The 20,677-nt window shown below is 47.6% G+C and overlaps 1 protein-coding gene across 3 annotated transcripts; it reads right to left on the bottom strand.

Annotated features, from left to right (window-relative positions):
* Window positions 1-889: 889 nt before the first annotated feature.
* DCP1B (decapping mRNA 1B) lies at window positions 890-16,379 on the bottom strand. Of its 3 annotated transcripts, none has more exons than XM_075210716.1 (9): window positions 16,200-16,379; window positions 13,151-13,191; window positions 11,542-11,669; window positions 5,855-5,921; window positions 4,937-5,069; window positions 4,546-4,677; window positions 3,065-3,793; window positions 1,776-1,994; window positions 890-1,380 (listed from the first exon to the last, which is right to left on the bottom strand). In XM_075210716.1, the coding sequence occupies exons 1-9, from the start codon at window positions 16,344-16,346 to the stop codon at window positions 1,297-1,299; spliced, it is 1,680 nt and encodes a 559-aa protein (XP_075066817.1). In that variant the 5' UTR covers window positions 16,347-16,379; the 3' UTR covers window positions 890-1,296. The 3 variants fall into 3 exon arrangements, with proteins under 3 accessions (XP_075066817.1, XP_075066818.1, XP_075066819.1); XM_075210717.1 differs by having other exon boundaries at window positions 4,561-4,677; XM_075210718.1 differs by lacking the exon at window positions 4,546-4,677.
* Between the last annotated feature and the right edge of the window lie 4,298 nt (window positions 16,380-20,677).

Here is a 20,677-nt window from a genome sequence, read left to right as displayed (position 1 = left end):
AACGTGCAAGCTGCCCTCAGCGTCTATTGTACGATACTAGACAATGTTTACAGCAGTTACTAAGACAAATCCTTACGTCAGGTTTAAAGTGTAACCATTGTCCCACCTAGTACCGGAGGCGGCTGTTTTCAGAGTGCAATAAGCACCCATGAGAATGCAAAGTTCACAAGGGACCAGTAACGGAGGCATGCTGGTTAATGGACAGGCTGCTCCCCCTCGCCCCAGTAAATGGCTTCATTAGTTTATAGATAATTAATAGGCCTAATTGAATCGGTGACTGTGCTGAGGATGGGGGAATAGCTTACAAATATACTAATATTAAGGTCTCATAATAATATCATTGCATTAATGTTGCCTAATATAAAAAGACTTTAATATAAAATTCACAAGTGTACATGCAAAAGGTTTGCATTCCTTGATGGAACAGGAGATGTTTAAATCCTGCTATTATATGTTAGGTAGCGGAGTACTAGCTATTATTCTCTGGCATCAGCCATTTTCTACTAAACACAATTGGCTAAAAGATGCAGATATCTTTCAAGGGGATTACAGACAAGAAGTAAAAGAACGCATCTCCCTCCATAATTACAACTTTATCTTAAATCTTTCCTGCGCTGATGAGCTCATGGAAACGTTACCTGTACATCTATAGATGTTCTAATTAGTCGTTCTATATAAACCAACTTATATATTAGATATAAATGTCCTGCTAGCAAGACTAAGATCACAGCTCCATCTAGTGGGCATTCTCTAAACTGCATCCATTTTGCTTCTTTCCAGAAAATCCTGCAGCATTTTTGCATTTAATGTAACTTTAAAATAAACACTACACAGACAGGTTTGGGATTCTCATGAAAAATATAGAAATATTTGTCATTATTTATTAAAAAAAAAAAAAAATCTCTTAAAAGTAATCTTGATCTCTCTTGCATTAAAAGAAAACGTCATTACCTCCATCTCTTATATAATTTTTTTTTTCCCCAAAATATATTTTCTTAAATATGTTTTAAAGGGCAGAGTTGGACATGTTTTGTATCAGAGGCAAACGGTTACAACGTTGCTCCGTTCCCGATCAATGATCGGCTCACTCTGCACATTCAGCCGTTCAATGTTAAAAACAAGAACCTTCCCTGGTTTAAAAAAAAACAAAAATCTCGCCTCCTAAAAGAGTAAAAAAAAAAACACGTTGAGTGATGCCACGATCTATGGTCTCCTGCACGTATTGCGCCTCTGTTTCCCCCATCACCCCACAAATTACACTAAAGGAATGCGATTAACCACACAAGCGTGAAGTGGTCAGAACTTCCTGCTGGTAGAAGCCCCCTTGCTCAGTACGGAGAGGTACGTCTCATAAATGGTGTTCAAAAAGTTCTCATCGTTCTGTAACACAAGGAGGAAGAGGCCTAAGGTGATTATTGGTGCAAAAACACAAGTTCACTGTAAAGTGAACACAATTTTGTCTTAAAACAATTTTAAAGCACTTTATGTAACAAAACAGAAAAAAAAACAAAAAACTAAAAACCTCAATGGCCATTAAGCCAAGTGATGGGCAACAAGCGGCCAGAGGGATGTATCCGACCTCTCACCTGTTGCCCCAGGATTCCTGCTTGCATGCAGGCAGAGTCAGATTCTCAGAGACAGACCAGGATAAATATTTTGCAGTAATGAAATAATTCCAGTGATATTTTGCCTAATTCTGTGAAATATTTATTTTTATGGCAAATGCTCCTTATGCCCCCAATAACACCCCGTACGACGGATTACCCAGCGCTCACCTGTATGAGGTGTAACAGGGCCCCCTGGAGCTGGCTCTTGGTGAGGACGCTGCTGTTGGTGGGGGTGTCTGTGAGGGACATGGGGAGTAGCAGGTTAGCTGGTAGCGGATGCCTGGTTGCGTCACCTGACCTGCTGTGCGCGCTGCTTTGGCTAAACACCATCGGAGATATGAGAAGCGACGGAGAAACTGTGGCCGGAATTCGCTGCGGAGAAATCACCTGTTAGAGACACAAATAAAGCGTGAAGACATAGCGCAAGCTAAAAATCTAACAATCTGGCAAATATTCCAGCTGTACGGTAAGAAATGACTACAGATGGGATGCAAATATTACATTCGGGTATCAAAAATATCTTAGTTTATGTCATTTTTATTAAATATTCTGTATGGTGTGACAAAGTCACTGGATTAGTATTCCACCTAGGTTCCTAACCTACTAGTTTTAAAACCCCAGGAAAATTGTTATTGCCTGAGCTGCTGGAGGCCTGTTGAAAAGCCGGAAAAGGGTCCTGGGGTTATGGATGGAGAGTGAGGACGGGCTCCATCTTTTAGGACCATTAACCGGGTCTTCAGGGGCTGCAGAGCCTCTGTCAGAGAGCGCCTGATATCTGCCTGTAAGTAACTGTGCTAAAACCTTTTTTTGTTTTGTCTTAGTTTGTTAGTCAGGAGTGACCAGTATTTACAAACCAATTGCACAAAACCTTTGGACTTGTGTGAAATCTCTCGGCTGCTATAAATCGATTGCCTCAGTATTAACTCCGTTTGCAAATATACGCTTATATAATCCATGGTGAAATCAATGGTCATTATGTGTACAATATAAGAGTTTCATTTGCTTTTGAAACAAACATCTGTCGGTGAGAGCCTACAGCTGGTTAGTGCATTTCCAAATAAAAGATTCATCATGAAGATCAAAGAAGAAAAAGCAAATCAGGCGACTGAAAACGACCAAATAAATGTAAGGATAAAAGAAGATTTCAAATGACGTAATACTGAAAAGCGTTGTCCAATCAATCGTGCTGAACACAAAAATACCTGGGTGGATTTCTGGTGGGGAAACAACAACACGCTCAATTATCCATCCATATGTTAAGTTCTTTTTTTAAACAACAGTACTATAAGAATTGCAAACAGCATCCACGAGTATAAAGCTGGGACAGACCCATAATAGACTCACAGTGGTGACTGCAGCTATAGAGAACAAGGGGGATATTTATGTAATTAAAGTACTATAGTAATGTCAAAACGAAACAGTAATTAACGTGTACACATGGAGTGGTCAGACATTACCTGAAGCAGCGGATTGTGTTTCTCGCCCGCAGATAGTTTCTCTCCCCAAGAAGGTTTTTGAGCACTCTGGGAAACCACCGGGAACTTGGCGGCCAGGGCCGGCTTGCTGGCGGTCTGGTACTGTTGGTCCTGACGGACAAGATTTAGTTTCTTCAGTAGTTCCTGGGGAGAAATGGCCCCAGAGGAGGGGGGAGGCTGGGAGGAGAGGGGGATGAGAGGAACAGTCCTTTGGCTTTGCTGAGAGTGGTCGTAATAACCGAGGGGTGTGTTCCCCGTAACTTTCCCTGATGCGGGCCTCGCCCCGCCGCTGTGCGCCGTAGCCGGATGTCCTCGGTCAGGTGGAGGTAACGTGGAGTATGGACCTTGTAGCATATGGAGAAGACTTTCCCCGCTCTCGAGGTCTGGGACAGGTTGGGAAGTGTCTTCCACCGGGAGGAAGAGGCCGCTGAAGACGTCTCCTGGAGGGTGGAAGGTGCCGTTGGGACAATGCTGGTTTTCAGGGATCGTGGACACGGGGTGAAGGTCGGCCCCCCGCACCAGCAGCTTCTGGATAGCGGGACACAGCTGCTTGTCACAGCTCTCCAGGGTCTGACCCAGCTCCTCGTAGGACAACGAGCGAACCACAGGGGGGCGGCCAGCAGGGGGGTCTTTGTGATCCGTACCCTCTGCCGTTTTCGGCTTCCCAAACAGGGTGGTGAGGGACAGGTGCTGAGGTTTGTGGTCACCGGGCTGTGGAAGAAAACAAAACTCTTTATTAAATATTCTTCCCACAGTGAAATCTACCCCATTTATCATTGCTGAAGTCCCAGTCAGTCGGGAACCAAACTTAGATTGTGAGCTCTACAGGTTACGGAAACTTGAATTTAAAAATGTGGTGTACAGCATGGGGCTAGATCAATAAAATAACAAAATAAAACTCATCTATGTATATACAGGTTAGGACGGCTATATACTACAAGCAAGAGATGGTCTGGCATTAATGACGTGCTTATTCTCTAGAGTAGGGTCTTTAACAGCCAATTTCAGGATCATAGTGCTCCTTGGAAGTCCAAGTCAGGTACATAACAGATCAGTTATATGAATTCAGGGCTTGGGGTCTTATTAATATATAAGAGACTTTTGGCAAGAATATTTTATAAAGGGACTGTAAACCTAGGTTTTCATTTTCCCATTATCCAATGTAATTATTATAAAAGGGGGGAGAACATTAAAAACTATAAGGACTTGATCTAGTTCCTAGGATGCTGCTAGAAAATAGATCTGTAGAGATAAACCTTTCAGTGGAGATGCCATTGTTTACCCCCTCCTCCGCTCAATCTTACAGAGAAGTAATGGTCCGCTCAGGGGAGTAGCCCAGCGGAAGCGATGTGGGGGGAGCGGACTCTGAAGTCACTGGTCCAGTTAGGACATAGAATATGACACAGCAGGTACAACCTAACCCCCTCCCCATTGTCTGCACACAGGGAGAACATACGTGTCACCTGGCTATGACGCACACTAGTCATCTGCTGTGACGATTCGCTGGCTTTCACCGCAATGGGTTTGATGAGGTTGGGGTTACTATGGATGGCTGAAGAGCTGGTTATCATCTTGGGTTCTGAACATGATTTAGACTGTAATGAGGAACAGACAGGAAGACGGATAAGCTGATGAGACACCATGACAACGATGAGAGCACAGGACAGAGGTGGCGGGATGGAAGACAGATCATGTAAGACGGAGACACCGCTACAGATGAGGGGGATCTGCCTGGAAGCTTCTCTTATACACAATATTATTCCTAATACTAGGAGCAGGCGACCGTGTGAGATAATGGAAGACACGAATGACACCGCGCTGGGTTACAGACGCGACCTTTGCCCCTTCGCTCACTTTGGTGTACTCATCCTTGGCCTTGGTTAGCATCTGCAGAATATCCACCTCCTTCGCTTCAGAGGGCAGGATCATTGGAGACAGCTCCACGCTGGCGGACTGCTGGGCCTTCATCTGTTCCTGCTGGGTTAAACTAAAAAAGAACGGTAGATGAGTTATTGCAGAGTTATGGCAAGCATCGTTATTGGTCTATCAGTGTCCTGAGCGAGGGAAGCACAAAAAAAGAGATAGATATTTTTGCGTAGGCGATGCGCGTATCCGGGGGTTCTGATTGGAGGGAACTAGGATCGGCTAGGCCCTATCTCGCTGCATAAAACACGGTTGGAGATTGACAGTCCATGCATTTGCAATACCCAGAAGTTCCAGCAGATGGTGCTGTTAGGCAGAGAGTATCAGGTGAAGGAGACAGAATTATATTATGTCCAATAAGAATTAAAAGTTTATAAAAAGCGGCGCTTAATATGCAAAAATATCCGCAGAGGGAACGGTCATTTTCTGTGTGATTAAGACTACATAACATGTTTCATATGCTGGAGTCTGACGTGCCAAGGATTCATTTTTGCAAATATATTAATTTAAGTGGCCCAATTAAAAAAAATAAAAAAACAAAACAAAACACTGCAGATGTGTCATTGAGACGCAGGGGTCTTTTCTTACCGCTCATATTAACCTAAATATGTCCGAGTTTTACAAATGTATATTTGAACGTAACATGTGACTTTTAAAAACAACCCCCTATGGGCATTTTGCCATTTAATAAAACAAACGATAAAGGACCCCGGTGGGATAAAAGGTTTCCCGAATTCTAGAGCAGAATACTGGGGCAATAATTAACATCAAGCACAATTGTGGGGTAAATAAAGGCGAGATATCCGCCACTGGACGCCCGTCTCCACCAGCCGCCGGGGTCCCACTTACTTTTTCATGAGCTCCGCGATTCTCTGACATTCTTCTTTGTCGTAGAACCAAATTCCATAAATAAAAACTGCAATAACAAAGAAAAAAAGATGGATATAAATGTAAATTCTCACGGTACGGGGCATTGTGTTGTGTGAATGTCTGATCATGCAGCTTATTACAGCTGCACTTTATGCAGAAGATATCTCCTATGGTTCTCCCTGAGTGTACAGCGCTGTGGAATATGTTGGTATAATATAAAGGTAATAACACAAAGGACATCGTCTCATAGTAACATACATGAATACGTTCCCCCCCCCCGGCTCAGTCTTGGCTCGCACGGTGCGATATCCCTGTGTTAGAGCTTCTGAGGTATACAAAGGACAATTATCGAGCCCTCAGGTAAAATGGTTTAGCAAAATATTTCACCATCATCATCTGTTTATATAGCGCCACTAATTCCGCAGCGCTGTACAGAGAAGTCGCTCACATCAGTCCCCGCCCCATAGGAGCTTACAGTCATTCCCTAACATACACTTTGAAAATAATTATCTAATCTAGTCCTAAAAATCAACGTGTGATGGGCAACGCTGCCTCTAATCACACTGCGGAGATAACTGGGACATCATTCTACAAGAGGCTTCCGCCATCTCCCCCTATCCTGCTCTCAGCTGATGTGTAACATATACAGAGATGTGACCATACATAAAAAAAAAAAAAATACTACAGTACAGCTGTATCTAGGGAGGGGTTAGTTAGTCTGAAGCTTCCTAGCATGGTGGAACTACAAATCCCAGCATCCCTCCCCCAGCCTCTAGGGATTGTGGTCAGGGTGTTATTATCCCACTGTTCCGTTACGCAATGCGTTCTTTCCGTTGATCAGCCCCCCCCTGACCTGGAGCCAAGCTGCAGAGATATTTGGCTGTTCCATCTCTCCCACACTCACTGAGCGAGCGGCTCGGGAGCCTCAGTGCACAGGGACATAAATTCCATTTACACTCTGATAACAAGTGTGAGAAACAGACGGACTAAGAGCCGTGCGCTGGTCTACGCTGACCGCCAGGGATTCCTCATCCGCGCAGTCTGCGGGACGCTATACCGGGGAGAGTAATGTGCTGTTCAGTCTTATCCTGCAGCAAATACATCATTATCTGCTGTACAGAAGGTCTAAATGAGCTGAAATAACTCGCATTTGCTTTGACTAATTCTACACGTCGCCTATAGACAGCGGACGTGGGAATTGTGTGGGCAGGACCAATATTCATGAGAAAGCAGACGATCAATATTCCAGTGACTATTTCAGTCTCCCACATGCAGTTTACATCTGAATCAGTTGTGGGTCCCGCAGGGCTGGTGCACGCTGATTAGGAGGATGATAGCATCACTAGCTGCTTCCTATTGGCCGATACGCACTTTGCACCTTGATCGTGGCTAGATTATAGGATTTTGTGGGATATATTATTAGACATATATATTATTTTCCGACTTTCATTCGTACGATAGATTATATCTGCTGTATTATATAAAGCCTAACAGCCAATGTGTTTTTCGCTAGCAAAATAAAATGTTAAACTCTCCTTGTGCTTATGACCGGGTTGTGTGTACGCGGTGTAAGTAATCCTGACGCATATACTACAGGTGCGGGCCGCATCTCACGACGCCCATGATTCAGCATATGGACGTAAATACGCTAATTTTGTAAAGTTTTAAGGGCAGATTACACCCAACAGGTCTCCCACCCGGCATCAAGACCCACGGGAGAAAGAAAGGTCACATTTAAAAGTGTAAAAAATAAAAATAAGTTAACCCACAATGAGTAATTTCACAAAACATATTTACACACGGACCCGATATGGAATTGAAACTCAGAAAAGTTCCATGAAAGTTTGTTTGCCCATTTTTATTAAACATTGAGAGTCTCTCCCATCCGTTATATCACACTGATAAGGACGGCACACAGTGATCCCGGATTATAGGCAGCTCTAGTTGTCGTTTGGAGAGCTGACCCCATTGCGTTGGTTCAATGGCACTTGACTTGCCGGACACGGCCACCCCCCTCTCTCTCCAACTTTAGACCTGGTATCAGCGGCCGGTGACAGAGACGGAGAACAGATCCTCTCATGACTGTGTCAAGTGGGCGACTGACAGGTGGATAAATCCAATCTGCCTGCAGGTCACAATCAGTAATACTACACTGGGGAGGGGGGGGGGGGACGGAGGAAACTACAAATCTGGGAACGATGAAGACAAAACATTTCCGGCATGGAGGGTCTCGGACCTTTACACTGAAACCTGGACTGTCGCGACCCCAGACGAGAGCGATCGGGTGGTTTTATTTGTAAGAAGTGCAGCGGAATTATAGAAGATGTTTCATTCCTTCATCCGTCAGGCCACGGCCACCTACCGGCCTATGCCCAAGAACATGGCACCTCGGCCCAGTATATTCTGGAAGGGCAACATGGTATCGGAGATCGAGCTGGATTACGTCCACATCCCTCCTGGAGGTAAGAAGGCAAAATTCTGTGCCGACTTATAAATGTATCCCAAGCCTAACCCAACGGGAAGGGAAATGAGCATCACCATCCTAAATAACGTCTTGGGAGGTAGAACGTTGAGGCTGGTTGCACGTTACTGAGCGCCGTGTCTTGTAGCCGCCAGAATAGGTTAGTAATTGGTTTGTGAGCTGTAGCTTGAAGTAGGAAATGTGGTTTCTGACGCAAATAAATAGTTTAAAGGTGCCCGAGCTATAGGAACGAAAGTCAGAAAACTGTAGCAGAAATGACTCAAAGCAAAGATGTATGAAAATAAACCTCTATCGGCGTGCGCACTGTAAACTAAGTCTCGTTTTTTTGTATTTAAATCAGAGTCAACGATCGATCACATCCACAGGATAAGCCCTGTACATGTCAGTGGCAGGTTCTGCGATTGCCACCCCCCCACCTCCCCTCCGACAAGAGATTATTTTCTTCAGATGCCACTATTCTTCCCCTGCACGTAAAACACATGTCCCCAAATACCATTAATTACTCGTGTAAAGAGACGCTGTACATAGGAGAACTTGTAATCTACAACCGCTGAGTATTTGTCACAGCAGAAATTCCAGAAGCCGTTTACAATTGTGCAACAGCTTCTCCGCTGCCACCGTGGCCATCACTGTCGCTGGCTCCCGGCATCTGGATCCCGCGCTGTCAGCGAGGGCAGCAATTATATGCAAATAGTGCAGTTATTTGTTTCTTCCCTCCTCAGAGTGGTGCATTGTGCTCCCAGGTTTATACATTTATAACTTGGTGATTTTTACTAACTGACACTTTTACAAACACAACGGCAGAAATTATACAAAGCGCCGTCAGGCTGCGACAATCCGTTGGGAAGATTTAAGAGGACAAAACAATAATGTTTGCAAGGAAAAATGACTTGGAATCCTTATCTATAGAAGCAGCTATCCACATTACTTAGCAACTACAAGCCCCAGCATGCTTTACCAGTAGATAACCAGCCTGTAACTGGCAGGGCATGCTGGGACTTGTAGTTTCACAACACCTGGCTGCCCAGATCTGAATTTTCTGCACCCCATTTACAAGACATAGATAGATCCCCGCTTACAGATTACAGCTCGTACCTAGCTAATATCTACATAATAGCAACAATTCTGTCTCGTCTTCGGACTTACATTCACCGCCATTGTGCCCGTTTAATACGTTTATACCTTAGCAGGGGTCACTAATTACATTATAGGCACGTGCTACGGTCAAGTCAAATTCTCTATCAAGAACTAAATCTGTGGACAGAATATAAACTTATATTATAAAGCAGCTTTCCATCGCTAAGAGCTGCGGATATGGCGGCCACTTCCTGCAGGGGGCGCACGTCCGCTACAAAGACCAACATAATATAACTGTGTACAGGTACCGTAGAGGAATAATATATGTACAGATAATCAGATGAGAGAACAGATACATTTGGGACACGGCAGATACTTGATAATGACAGGAGGCCCCAGAGGGCAGATATCTTGGAGCGTTCCCTATATTTAATTCCTCTTGTCGGTAATTATAGCTGCAGTGGCGCTCGGCAGCTGGTAGATCCCGGTTTGGGGCGTTCCTCGTGCTGTCAGTGGGAGTCAGTCTCTGTGCCGAGAACACAAATCTCTTCTGCTGCGTCCAATCTATGCGATTTCTGCACCAAGAAGCCCGGCCAGGCAATAAGCCACGTCCAGTCAGAGCCAGGTGGTCACAACGCCCCACACCTCAACCAGTATCCGAATATACCGATACACCCATCATCCCTGCAGAAAACGACAATCCTGTTTCCCCCCCCAGAGTGGTTACACAGCAACTAAAAATGGCTTATTTAATAATATGGTTCAAATGGCATCTGTACGTAAACCATAGTAACCAGATACAAGCTTTTATCAAGCTCATGGACGGAGGGGTCCGATTGGCTGCCCAGTTAGACCACGTGTCCTCCTTGAACCACTAAGTTTTTTATTTAAATTATGTTTTCTATCTGGAACAGGGCTGAATTTTTTCCCTTTGTACGTTGAAGATGTAAAATAACACAATAGTAGCCTGTGTCCTCTTATCTGCCACAATAGTGATTGTTTATCAACCGTCCAGGGCAAAGCCGCCTCGATAGAGATAGAGCCGCAGATCATTAGGTCTCGCTCTAAGCTGCAATGGAGACGCCACATGAAGACGTCCAGAGTCTGTTGCTCGCAGGGCGGCTGTGTGGGATGAAGGATCAGCTCACCCCTTGCGCCCCCCCCCCCCCCCCCACGTTACTCTTGAGTGGAGAACGTGTAGATCAGTAGTCACTGAAGACTCAGACGGGGTGCTTGGCGTCTGTTGTATACACAGAGAGATGGAGGGCTCTCACAGGCTGAAGAGGGCACTTACTGCACTTCCCGACAGCCCTCTAATCAGCCTGACCTCCAGATCATCCGGGAATTTACTAAACAGATTCCTAGTCTTCCCAAAACGAAAGTCCTAAAAGGACCAGTAAAGAAACACTGAAATAATTTTTATTTAAATACCCCGACACTTATTAGTAGGGATGAGGTAATTGAAAGCATTTTCCCACAATACGCTCTGCCCACCCCTCTATAAATCAGTGAGGGAAGGGGGAGGGGGATACAGGCGGAGAGAAGCAATAACGTCACCTAATCGTTTCAATATTTTTATGAATCGGCAACGCATTTTGCACTAGATCTCACTCAGCTCTTTATAAAGGATTGTGACGTATAAATCAGATTTATAAACTCTGTAGCAGAAGACAAGAAGACGTGTCCACAATGACTTATATTTTAACGATAAACTGTTTGCTCCAATTTTGAAAATATTTTAGTTGTAGACACTGAAAGCATCTGGAAGCATATTCCTGATATACACTACCTTTCTTTACAAACAATTCTCCTGATTTTTCCCCTTCAAGAGTCCCCGTTACCTCCAGTGTACACAGGAATGTGCCACAACCACGTGTAATTACACAGGAATGTACGTTACAGAACACAGGAAGGATTTGTGAAGTCATAATCAGATATAGTAGTATTGTACTGTAATAAGCCCTCCAAACTAGACCCCGCTCAACACCTGCTTACAGACATCCCATCATTACATCCCCATGTTGCGCTGTAGACCTGTTTAATGGCGCAGCCACGTTAAGTTTATGAAAAGGCACTTTATATGGTATATTCCCCCAGGTATACTCACATCTGGCGTTCCTGTACAGTAAGAAGGGGTCCTGCAGCTGAAAATCCAGATCTTTAGTAATGGGCTCTGTGCGGTTCTCTATACTCAGCCGGTTCATGATGGTGAAGCCGTGTTTGGGGGAGGCGGATCTACAGTAATACAATACAGAGGGACAATGAAACCCCCAAACAGGGCACCAGACCACTATAAATCTAGATGGACAGGAAAAAAACTGACAAATAATCATACTCTGGTTAAATGCAGACTTTATGTGGTTGGGGAGGGGGGGCAGAGGGTTACATCCCAGAGACCTTAGAGAGTCTATTTTGCAAATATAAACTCTATAATATGTCCAACAGTCTCCGGGAAGGGCAACGACCTTTGGGGAACCAGCAACAGCTACTTACACACAAACATGACGAGCACGGATAGCGTTTCGCAATACTCAAACTGCTGCTGTGGGGCTCGCAATTTGGAGATGGGGGCAGGACACAGACAGAGGACCGCATACACTGAGCCCCCTAAAGATAGAGATTCTGCAGGAATGTCGTTCTCTACCTGAGCGTAATTGACCTTTGTGTTTTGCACAAAAAAAAAAAATGCACTTCTACAGGGATAATATAATACATGCAATATCTGATAATGAGCTAAAAAAAAAAATCCCTATTCGTTATCTTATTTCTCTTTAATTCATATGTTCTCTTAATGGATAAGATGTTTGCCAATGTATAGTTATTAATGTTACTTTGTTTGCCTGGTGGAAAACTAAGCTCTGTCATTTGTAACTGGTGATTTCAGCCGACATGTATCAATTCCGTATTACAATGATGGAAGTCTGAGCTTTTACTCGCTCTCCCTTCACTACGCACCACAAGGAACATGGCAGACAGACAAGACACTGCTCTCCCCTGGGCTAATCTCACACAGGAGATCTCAGTCATCCATTGATCACAGAGCCACTGTAGCCACATAGAAAAATAAATAAATATTGCAGCAATAAATTGCCCATGTGAGATCAGTTTTAGTGCAGTAGAGAATCTGAAAATTTCAATGAACAGGATCAGCCAGCATCAGACATAGACGTATAGCTGAATAAAAGACACAAAATAACTGGAGCGTTTATACAGAACTATCTATGTCCACCATGCACTCGGTCCGTCCTCTGCAGCAGGCGCCCATGTTCGGAGGGAGGGGCTTCTCTCACTGAGCAGTCACAGAGTGACTGACAGCTTTGTAGGCTTGCTATACAAAAATGAACTGGTTGATTCATATTTAGTAGTAGGGACATTTATGTCTAAGCTTTTTGACCTACAAGAGGGACATTGAGATCCATATGTACGACTTTGAGAGCACCACAAACCAATCAAATACAGGACAACAATATAAGTCCAACCTGCTCTCCTCCATGATAAAATGAGGTACAATTGCTTCCCAAACACACCCAGGTAACCACCAAACAATGCAAACGCTACATAGCTCCTAAATGTGTTGAATTTAGAATACATTACTTAATACATCCCAGAAGTGCCGAACTCCACTTATAAATAGAAATCTCCTCCAACCACTGACCACGGGCGGGAGCAATAATCATACAAAGGAACGTTACATAAAACATAAATAGAAAACTCACCTGGTGTAAACAAATAGTGTCCCCTCCACGTCCGTCTTCTCCTGAAAGGACACGTTCAATTATAAAGTCAGCAATGGGAAAATATTTAGCCCAAATAAGGAACACTCATTGTAAACGAAGAGTGGATGAAATAGGAAAAGGTGCTTTGTAATATTTACAAAACACAAAAGTCTCCATAGAAAAGATGATACGATTGACATTGTATTTAGACTGGCGGCACGGAAGCTATTGGCCTCTGTTATCAGCCATCTCAAACTTTTGGATTGGACAGATCGGATCTGTTGTATAAAGAAACAAATCTAATGGCATGAGAACTCACAGAACGTACAGGTTCCTTGTACTAGATGAGGATGAAGGAGTGAAGGTAGCACTGACAAAGAGCGGACAGAAGGTGGCGCCATTGTAACAGGGTTTCTATAGACGCAGCTTTGGCTTTTAAAGTGCACCTACCAGATATATACAGTGGAGGTGGCCATTTTGTGGGAGGTATTGATAGGGTGCGGCCTATCCATTCACTAGGCCGGCAACAACACTGGACATTTCTGTGTAATGGTCCTGGGTGTTTTATATGATGGATCTCAATTTTCTATAGTAATATATTATATTACATCAATAACGGAGATTATAAAAGTGACAAAAACACCACATAGCTTTGTCAGGTTCATATAACCACACAAGGTATACATAACTCCAATCAGAATCTCTATAAAGACTGGGATTAGATTAATGAATGTAGAAGTGTTTATATAAAAGAGGTGGACAACTGCAGAATTAAATAATATTCATCAAATAAATACTATCGATAAAACCCCATTTAATTATACATCCCCAAATCGAGGCCTTAATCAAAGCATCTCTCGTTTATTATTAATTGAAGTTAATTAGTTAAAGTCTGGCCTTCTACACCATCTTGTGTAACCAACTGTCTCTCGGCTGTCTCTGCATCGATGACCCAACGATACCTACAGCTCAACATCTTCACTGAGCCACCCCCCCCCCCCCCCCATCAAATTTCAGTCTCAAAGTCCAACTTCCTCTGCTTTATTCCTCACATCCAGACTCCAGTCCTGTCATCTCCATCTTCGAATTACTATCAGAATACACCATTTTCTTACTCAACGTGCTGCCAAAACTCATCCATTCTCTCATCATCTCCCACCTTGACTACTGCAACCTCCTGCTATCTGTTATTCCTGACACCCATATATCCAGACTTCACTTTATAAGACATCCCTTATACACATGGAGCTACTGAATAATAATCCTATACGCTTATGGCGCTGGGGGACAGAAGCTGGATGATAATGGGCAAAATATAAGGATCACGGAGCTGGGGAACGAGGGGCACGGAGCAGCAGCACAACCAGGCCCAAGACCTCCACCTCTCCCCGGACACAGCTGCCCCTCCTCTCCCCGGGCACCCACCTCACCCCGGGCACAGCACCCCCTCCTCTCCCCGGGCACAGCACCCCCTCCTCTCCCCAGGCACCCACCTCACCCCGGGCACAGCTCCCACCTCTCCCCGGGCACAGCACCCCCTCCTCTCCCCAGGCACCCACCTCACCCCGGGCACAGCTCCCCCTCCTCTCCCCGGGCACCCACCTCACCCCGGGCACAGCTGCCCCTCCTCTCCCCAGGCACCCACCTCACCCCGGGCACAGCACCCCCTCCTCTCCCCGGGCACCCACCTCACCCCGGGCACAGCTCCCCCTCCTCTCCCCAGGCACCCACCTCACCCCGGGCACAGCTCCCCCCTCTCCCCTGGCACAGCACCCCCTCCTCTCCCCGGGCACCCACCTCACCCCGGGCACAGCTCCCCCTCCTCTCCCCGGGCACCCACCTCACCCCGGGCACAGCACCCCCTCCTCTCCCCGGGCACCCACCTCACCCCGGGCACAGCTCCCCCCTCTCCCCCGGCACAGCACCCCCATCTCTCCCCGGGCACCCACCTCACCCCGGGCACAGCTCCCCCTCCTCTCCCCGGGCACCCACCTCACCCCGGGCACAGCTCCCCTCCTCTCCCCGGGCACCCACCTCACCCCGGGCACAGCTCCCCCTCCTCTCCCCGGGCACCCACCTCACCCCGGGCACAGCTGCCCCTCCTCTCCCCGGGCACCCACCTCTCCCCGGGCACAGCACCCCCTCCTCTCCCCGGGCACAGCACCCCCTCCTCTCCCCGGGCACCCACCTCACCCCGGGCACAGCTCCCCCCTCTCCCCCGGCACAGCACCCCCTCCTCTCCCCGGGCACCCACCTCACCCCGGGCACAGCTCCCCCCTCTCCCCCGGCACAGCACCCCCTCCTCTCCCCGGACACAGCACCCCCTCCTCTCCCCAGGCACCCACCTCACCCCGGGCACAGCTTCCCCTCTCCCCCGGCACAGCACCCCCTCCTCTCCCCGGGCACCCACCTCACCCCGGGCACAGCTCCCCCTCCTCTCCTCGGGCACCCACCTCACCCCGGGCACCCACCTCACCCCGGGCACAGCTCCCCCACCTCACCCCGGGCACAGCTCCCCCTCCTCTCCCCGGGCACCCACCTCACCCCGGGCACAGCTGCCCCTCCTCTCCCCAGGCACCCACCTCACCCCGGGCACTGCACCCCCTCCTCTCCCCGGGCACCCACCTCACCCCGGGCACAGCTCCCCCCTCTCCCCGGCACAGCACCCCCTCCTCTCCCCAGGCACCCACCTCACCCCGGGCACAGCTCCCCCTCCTCTCCCCGGGCACCCACCTCACCCCGGGCACAGCTCCCCCTCCTCTCCCCGGGCACCCACCTCACCCCGGGCACAGCTCCCCCTCCTCTCCTCGGGCACCCACCTCACCCCGGGCACAGCTCCCCCTCCTCTCCCCGGGCACCCAACTCACCCCGGGCACAGCTCCCCCTCCTCTCCCCGGGCACAGCTGCCCCTCTTCACCCCGGGCACAGCTCCCCCTCCTCTCCCCGGGCACAGCTGCCCCTCTTCACCCCGGGCACAGCTCCCCCTCCTCTCCCCGGGCACAGAGCCCCCTCCCCGGCTCACGCACCAGGACAGCCCCCGGTCTCTCACCCACTCGTTGGCCTTGTGGCTGAAGGTGTACAGAGCCACCTGACTGGCCACGTCCACGATGCTCCGGATATACGGGTCCTGTCTCCGCAGAGCCGCCAGACTGATGTCCAGGCCCCGGCCCAGGGGGCCGCTCCCGGAGGCCGCCATCTTGTATCCAGACCTGACGGAGCGAGCGCCGAACAGGACGGAGAGCCGAGCGCTTCCTTATAGCAGCAGCAGCTGGTTACCATGGTAACAACATCCGGGACCAGCAGAGATTACATCCCATCATTACCTCAGATGTTATAGCTGCTGATGTGACTACTGTAACTGGGAGACTGTGACTGGTGTAACTGGGAGACTGTGACTGGTGTAACTGGGAGACTGTGACTGGTGTAACTGGGAGACTGTGACTAATGTAACTGGGAGACTGTGACTGGTGTAACTGGGAGACTGTGACTGATGTAACTGGGAGAATGTGACTGGTGTAACTGAGAGACTGTGACTGGTGTAACTGGGATAATGTGACTGGGAGACTGTAACTGGGAGAATGTGACTGGTATAACTGGGAGAATGTGACTGATGTAACTGGGAGAATGTGACTGGTGTAACTGGGAGACTGTGACTGATGTAACTGGGAGACTGTGACTGGTGTAACTGGGAGAATGTGACTGGTGTAACTGGGAGAATGTGACTGATGTAACTGGGAGAATGTGACTGATGTAACTGGGAGACTGTGACTGGTGTAACTGGGAGAATGTGACTGGTGTAACTGGGAGACTGTGACTAATGTAACTGGGAGACTGTGACTGGTGTAACTGGGAGACTGTGACTGATGTAACTGGGAGAATGTGACTGATGTAACTGGGAGAATGTGACTGGTGTAACTGGGAGACTGTGACTGGTGTAACTGGGAGAATGTGACTGGTGTAACTGGGAGACTGTGACTGGTGTAACTGGGAGAATGTGACTGATGTAACTGGGAGAATGTGACTGATGTAACTGAGAGACTGTGACTGGTGTAACTGGGATAATGTGACTGGGAGACTGTAACTGGGAGAATGTGACTGGTATAACTGGGAGAATGTGACTGATGTAACTGGGAGAATGTGACTGGTGTAACTGGGAGACTGTGACTGATGTAACTGGGAGACTGTGACTGGTGTAACTGGGAGAATGTGACTGGTGTAAGTGGGAGACTGTGACTGGTGTAACTGGGAGAATGTGACTGATGTAACTGGGAGAATGTGACTGATGTAACTGAGAGACTGTGACTGGTGTAACTGGGATAATGTGACTGGGAGACTGTAACTGGGAGAATGTGACTGGTATAACTGGGAGAATGTGACTGATGTAACTGGGAGAATGTGACTGGTGTAACTGGGAGACTGTGACTGATGTAACTGGGAGACTGTGACTGGTGTAACTGGGAGAATGTGACTGGTGTAAGTGGGAGACTGTGACTGGTGTAACTGGGAGAATGTGACTGGTGTAAGTGGGAGAATGTGACTGATGTAACTGGGAGACTGTGACTGATGTAACTGGGAGACTGTGACTGGTGTAAGTGGGAGAATGTGACTGGTGTAACTGGGAGACTGTGACTGGTGTAACTGGGAGACTGTGATTGGTGTAACTGGGAGAATGTGACTGGTGTAACTGGGAGACTGTGACTGATGTAACTGGGAGACTGTGATTGGTGTAACTGGGAGAATGTGACTGGTGTAACTGGGAGACTGTGACTGATGTAACTGGGAGTCTGTGACTGGTGTAACTGGGAGAATGTGAGTGGGTGTAACTGGGAGACTGTGACTGATGTAACTGGGAGACTGTGACTGATGTAACTGGGAGACTGTGATTGGTGTAACTGGGAGAATGTGACTGGTGTAACTGGGAGACTGTGACTGATGTAACTGGGAGTCTGTGACTGGTGTAACTGGGAGAATGTGAGTGGGTGTAACTGGGAGACTGTGACTGATGTAACTGGGAGACTGCGACTGGTGTAACTGGGAGAATGCGACTGGTGTAGGTGGGAGAATGTGACTGGTGTAACTGGGAGACTGTGTTTGGTGTAACTGGGAGACTGTGACTGATGTAACTGGGAGAATGTGACTGGTGTAACTGGGAGAATGTGACTGGTGTAACTGGGAGACTGTGACTGGTGTAACTGGGAGAATGTGACTGGTATAACTGGGAGACTGTGACTGGTGTAACTGGGAGACTGTGACTGATGTAACTGGGAGACTGTGACTGGTGTAACTGGGAGACTGTGACTGGTGTAAATGGGAGAATGTGACTGGTGTAACTGGGAGAATGTGACTGATGTAACTGGGAGAATGTGACTGATGTAACTGGAAGACTGTGACTGGTGTAACTGGGAGAATGTAACTGGGAGACTGTGACTGGTGTAACTGGGAGACTGTGACTGGTGTAACTGGGAGACTGTGACTGGTGTAACTGGGAGAATGTGACTGGTGTAACTGGGAGACTGTGACTGGTGTAACTGGGAGAATGTGACTGGTGTAACTGGGAGACTGTGACTGGTGTAACTGGGAGAATGTGACTGGTGTAACTGGGAGACTGTGACTGGTGTTACTGGGAGACTATGATTGGTGTAAATGGGAGACTGTGACTGGTGTAAGTGGGAGAATGTGACTGGTGTAACTGGGAGACTGTGTCTGATGTAACTGGGAGACTGTGACTGGTGTAACTGGGAGACTGTGACTGGTGTAACTGGAAGAATGTGACTGATGTAACTGGGAGAATGTGACTGATGTAACTGGGAGACTGTGACTGGTGTAACTGGGAGAATGTGACTGGTGTAACTGGGAGACTGTGACTAATGTAACTGGGAGACTGTGACTGGTGTAACTGGGAGACTGTGACTGATGTAACTGGGAGAATGTGACTGATGTAACTGGGAGAATGTGACTGGTGTAACTGGGAGACTGTGACTGGTGTAACTGGGAGAATGTGACTGGTGTAACTGGGAGACTGTGACTGGTGTAACTGGGAGAATGTGACTGATGTAACTGGGAGAATGTGACTGATGTAACTGAGAGACTGTGACTGGTGTAACTGGGATAATGTGACTGGGAGAATGTAACTGGGAGAATGTGACTGGTATAACTGGGAGAATGTGACTGATGTAACTGGGAGAATGTGACTGGTGTAACTGGGAGACTGTGACTGATGTAACTGGGAGACTGTGACTGGTGTAACTGGGAGAATGTGACTGGTGTAAGTGGGAGACTGTGACTGGTGTAACTGGGAGAATGTGACTGGTGTAAGTGGGAGAATGTGACTGATGTAACTGGGAGACTGTGACTGATGTAACTGGGAGACTGTGACTGGTGTAAGTGGGAGAATGTGACTGGTGTTACTGGGAGACTGTGACTGGTGTAACTGGGAGACTGTGATTGGTGTAACTGGGAGAATGTGACTGGTGTAACTGGGAGACTGTGACTGATGTAACTGGGAGTCTGTGACTGGTGTAACTGGGAGAATGTGAGTGGGTGTAACTGGGAGACTGTGACTGATGTAACTGGGAGACTGCGACTGGTGTAACTGGGAGAATGCGACTGGTGTAGGTGGGAGAATGTGACTGGTGTAACTGGGAGACTGTGTTTGGTGTAACTGGGAGACTGTGACTGGTGTAACTGGGAGAATGTGACTGATGTAACTGAGAGACTGTGACTGGTGTAACTGGGATAATGTGACTGGGAGACTGTAACTGGGAGAATGTGACTGGTATAACTGGGAGAATGTGACTGATGTAACTGGGAGAATGTGACTGGTGTAACTGGGAGACTGTGACTGATGTAACTGGGAGACTGTGACTGGTGTAACTGGGAGAATGTGACTGGTGTAAGTGGGAGACTGTGACTGGTGTAACTGGGAGAATGTGACTGGTGTAAGTGGGAGAATGTGACTGATGTAACTGGGAGACTGTGACTGATGTAACTGGGAGACTGTGACTGGTGTAAGTGGGAGAATGTGACTGGTGTTACTGGGAGACTGTGACTGGTGTAACTGGGAGACTGTGTTTGGTGTAACTGGGAGAATGTGACTGATGTAACTGGGAGAATGTGACTGATGTAACTGAGAGACTGTGACTGGTGTAACTGGGATAATGTGACTGGGAGACTGTAACTGGGAGAATGTGACTGGTATAACTGGGAGAATGTGACTGATGTAACTGGGAGAATGTGACTGGTGTAACTGGGAGACTGTGACTGATGTAACTGGGAGACTGTGACTGGTGTAACTGGGAGAATGTGACTGGTGTAAGTGGGAGACTGTGACTGGTGTAACTGGGAGAATGTGACTGGTGTAAGTGGGAGTATGTGACTGATGTAACTGGGAGACTGTGACTGATGTAACTGGGAGACTGTGACTGGTGTAAGTGGGAGAATGTGACTGGTGTTACTGGGAGACTGTGACTGGTGTAACTGGGAGACTGTGATTGGTGTAACTGGGAGAATGTGACTGGTGTAACTGGG

This window comes from Mixophyes fleayi, chromosome 4, assembly GCF_038048845.1.
Source record: "Mixophyes fleayi isolate aMixFle1 chromosome 4, aMixFle1.hap1, whole genome shotgun sequence".
NCBI lineage: Eukaryota > Metazoa > Chordata > Amphibia > Anura > Limnodynastidae > Mixophyes > Mixophyes fleayi.
This window is presented reverse-complemented; position numbering and strand designations above follow the sequence as displayed.

Bases quoted from the DNA above. Each gene is read 5' to 3' on its own strand.
- DCP1B (XM_075210716.1), bottom strand. From the start codon at position 16,346: ATGGCGGCCTCCGGGAGCGGCCCCCTGGGCCGGGGCCTGGACATCAGT. The intron at 4,678-4,936 runs GTGAGCGAAGGG...TCCTCATTACAG, and splicing joins CCAAGGATGAGTACACCAAA to TCTAAATCATGTTCAGAACC. The intron at 1,995-3,064 runs GTAATGTCTGAC...TGTCTCTAACAG, and splicing joins AACACAATCCGCTGCTTCAG to GTGATTTCTCCGCAGCGAAT.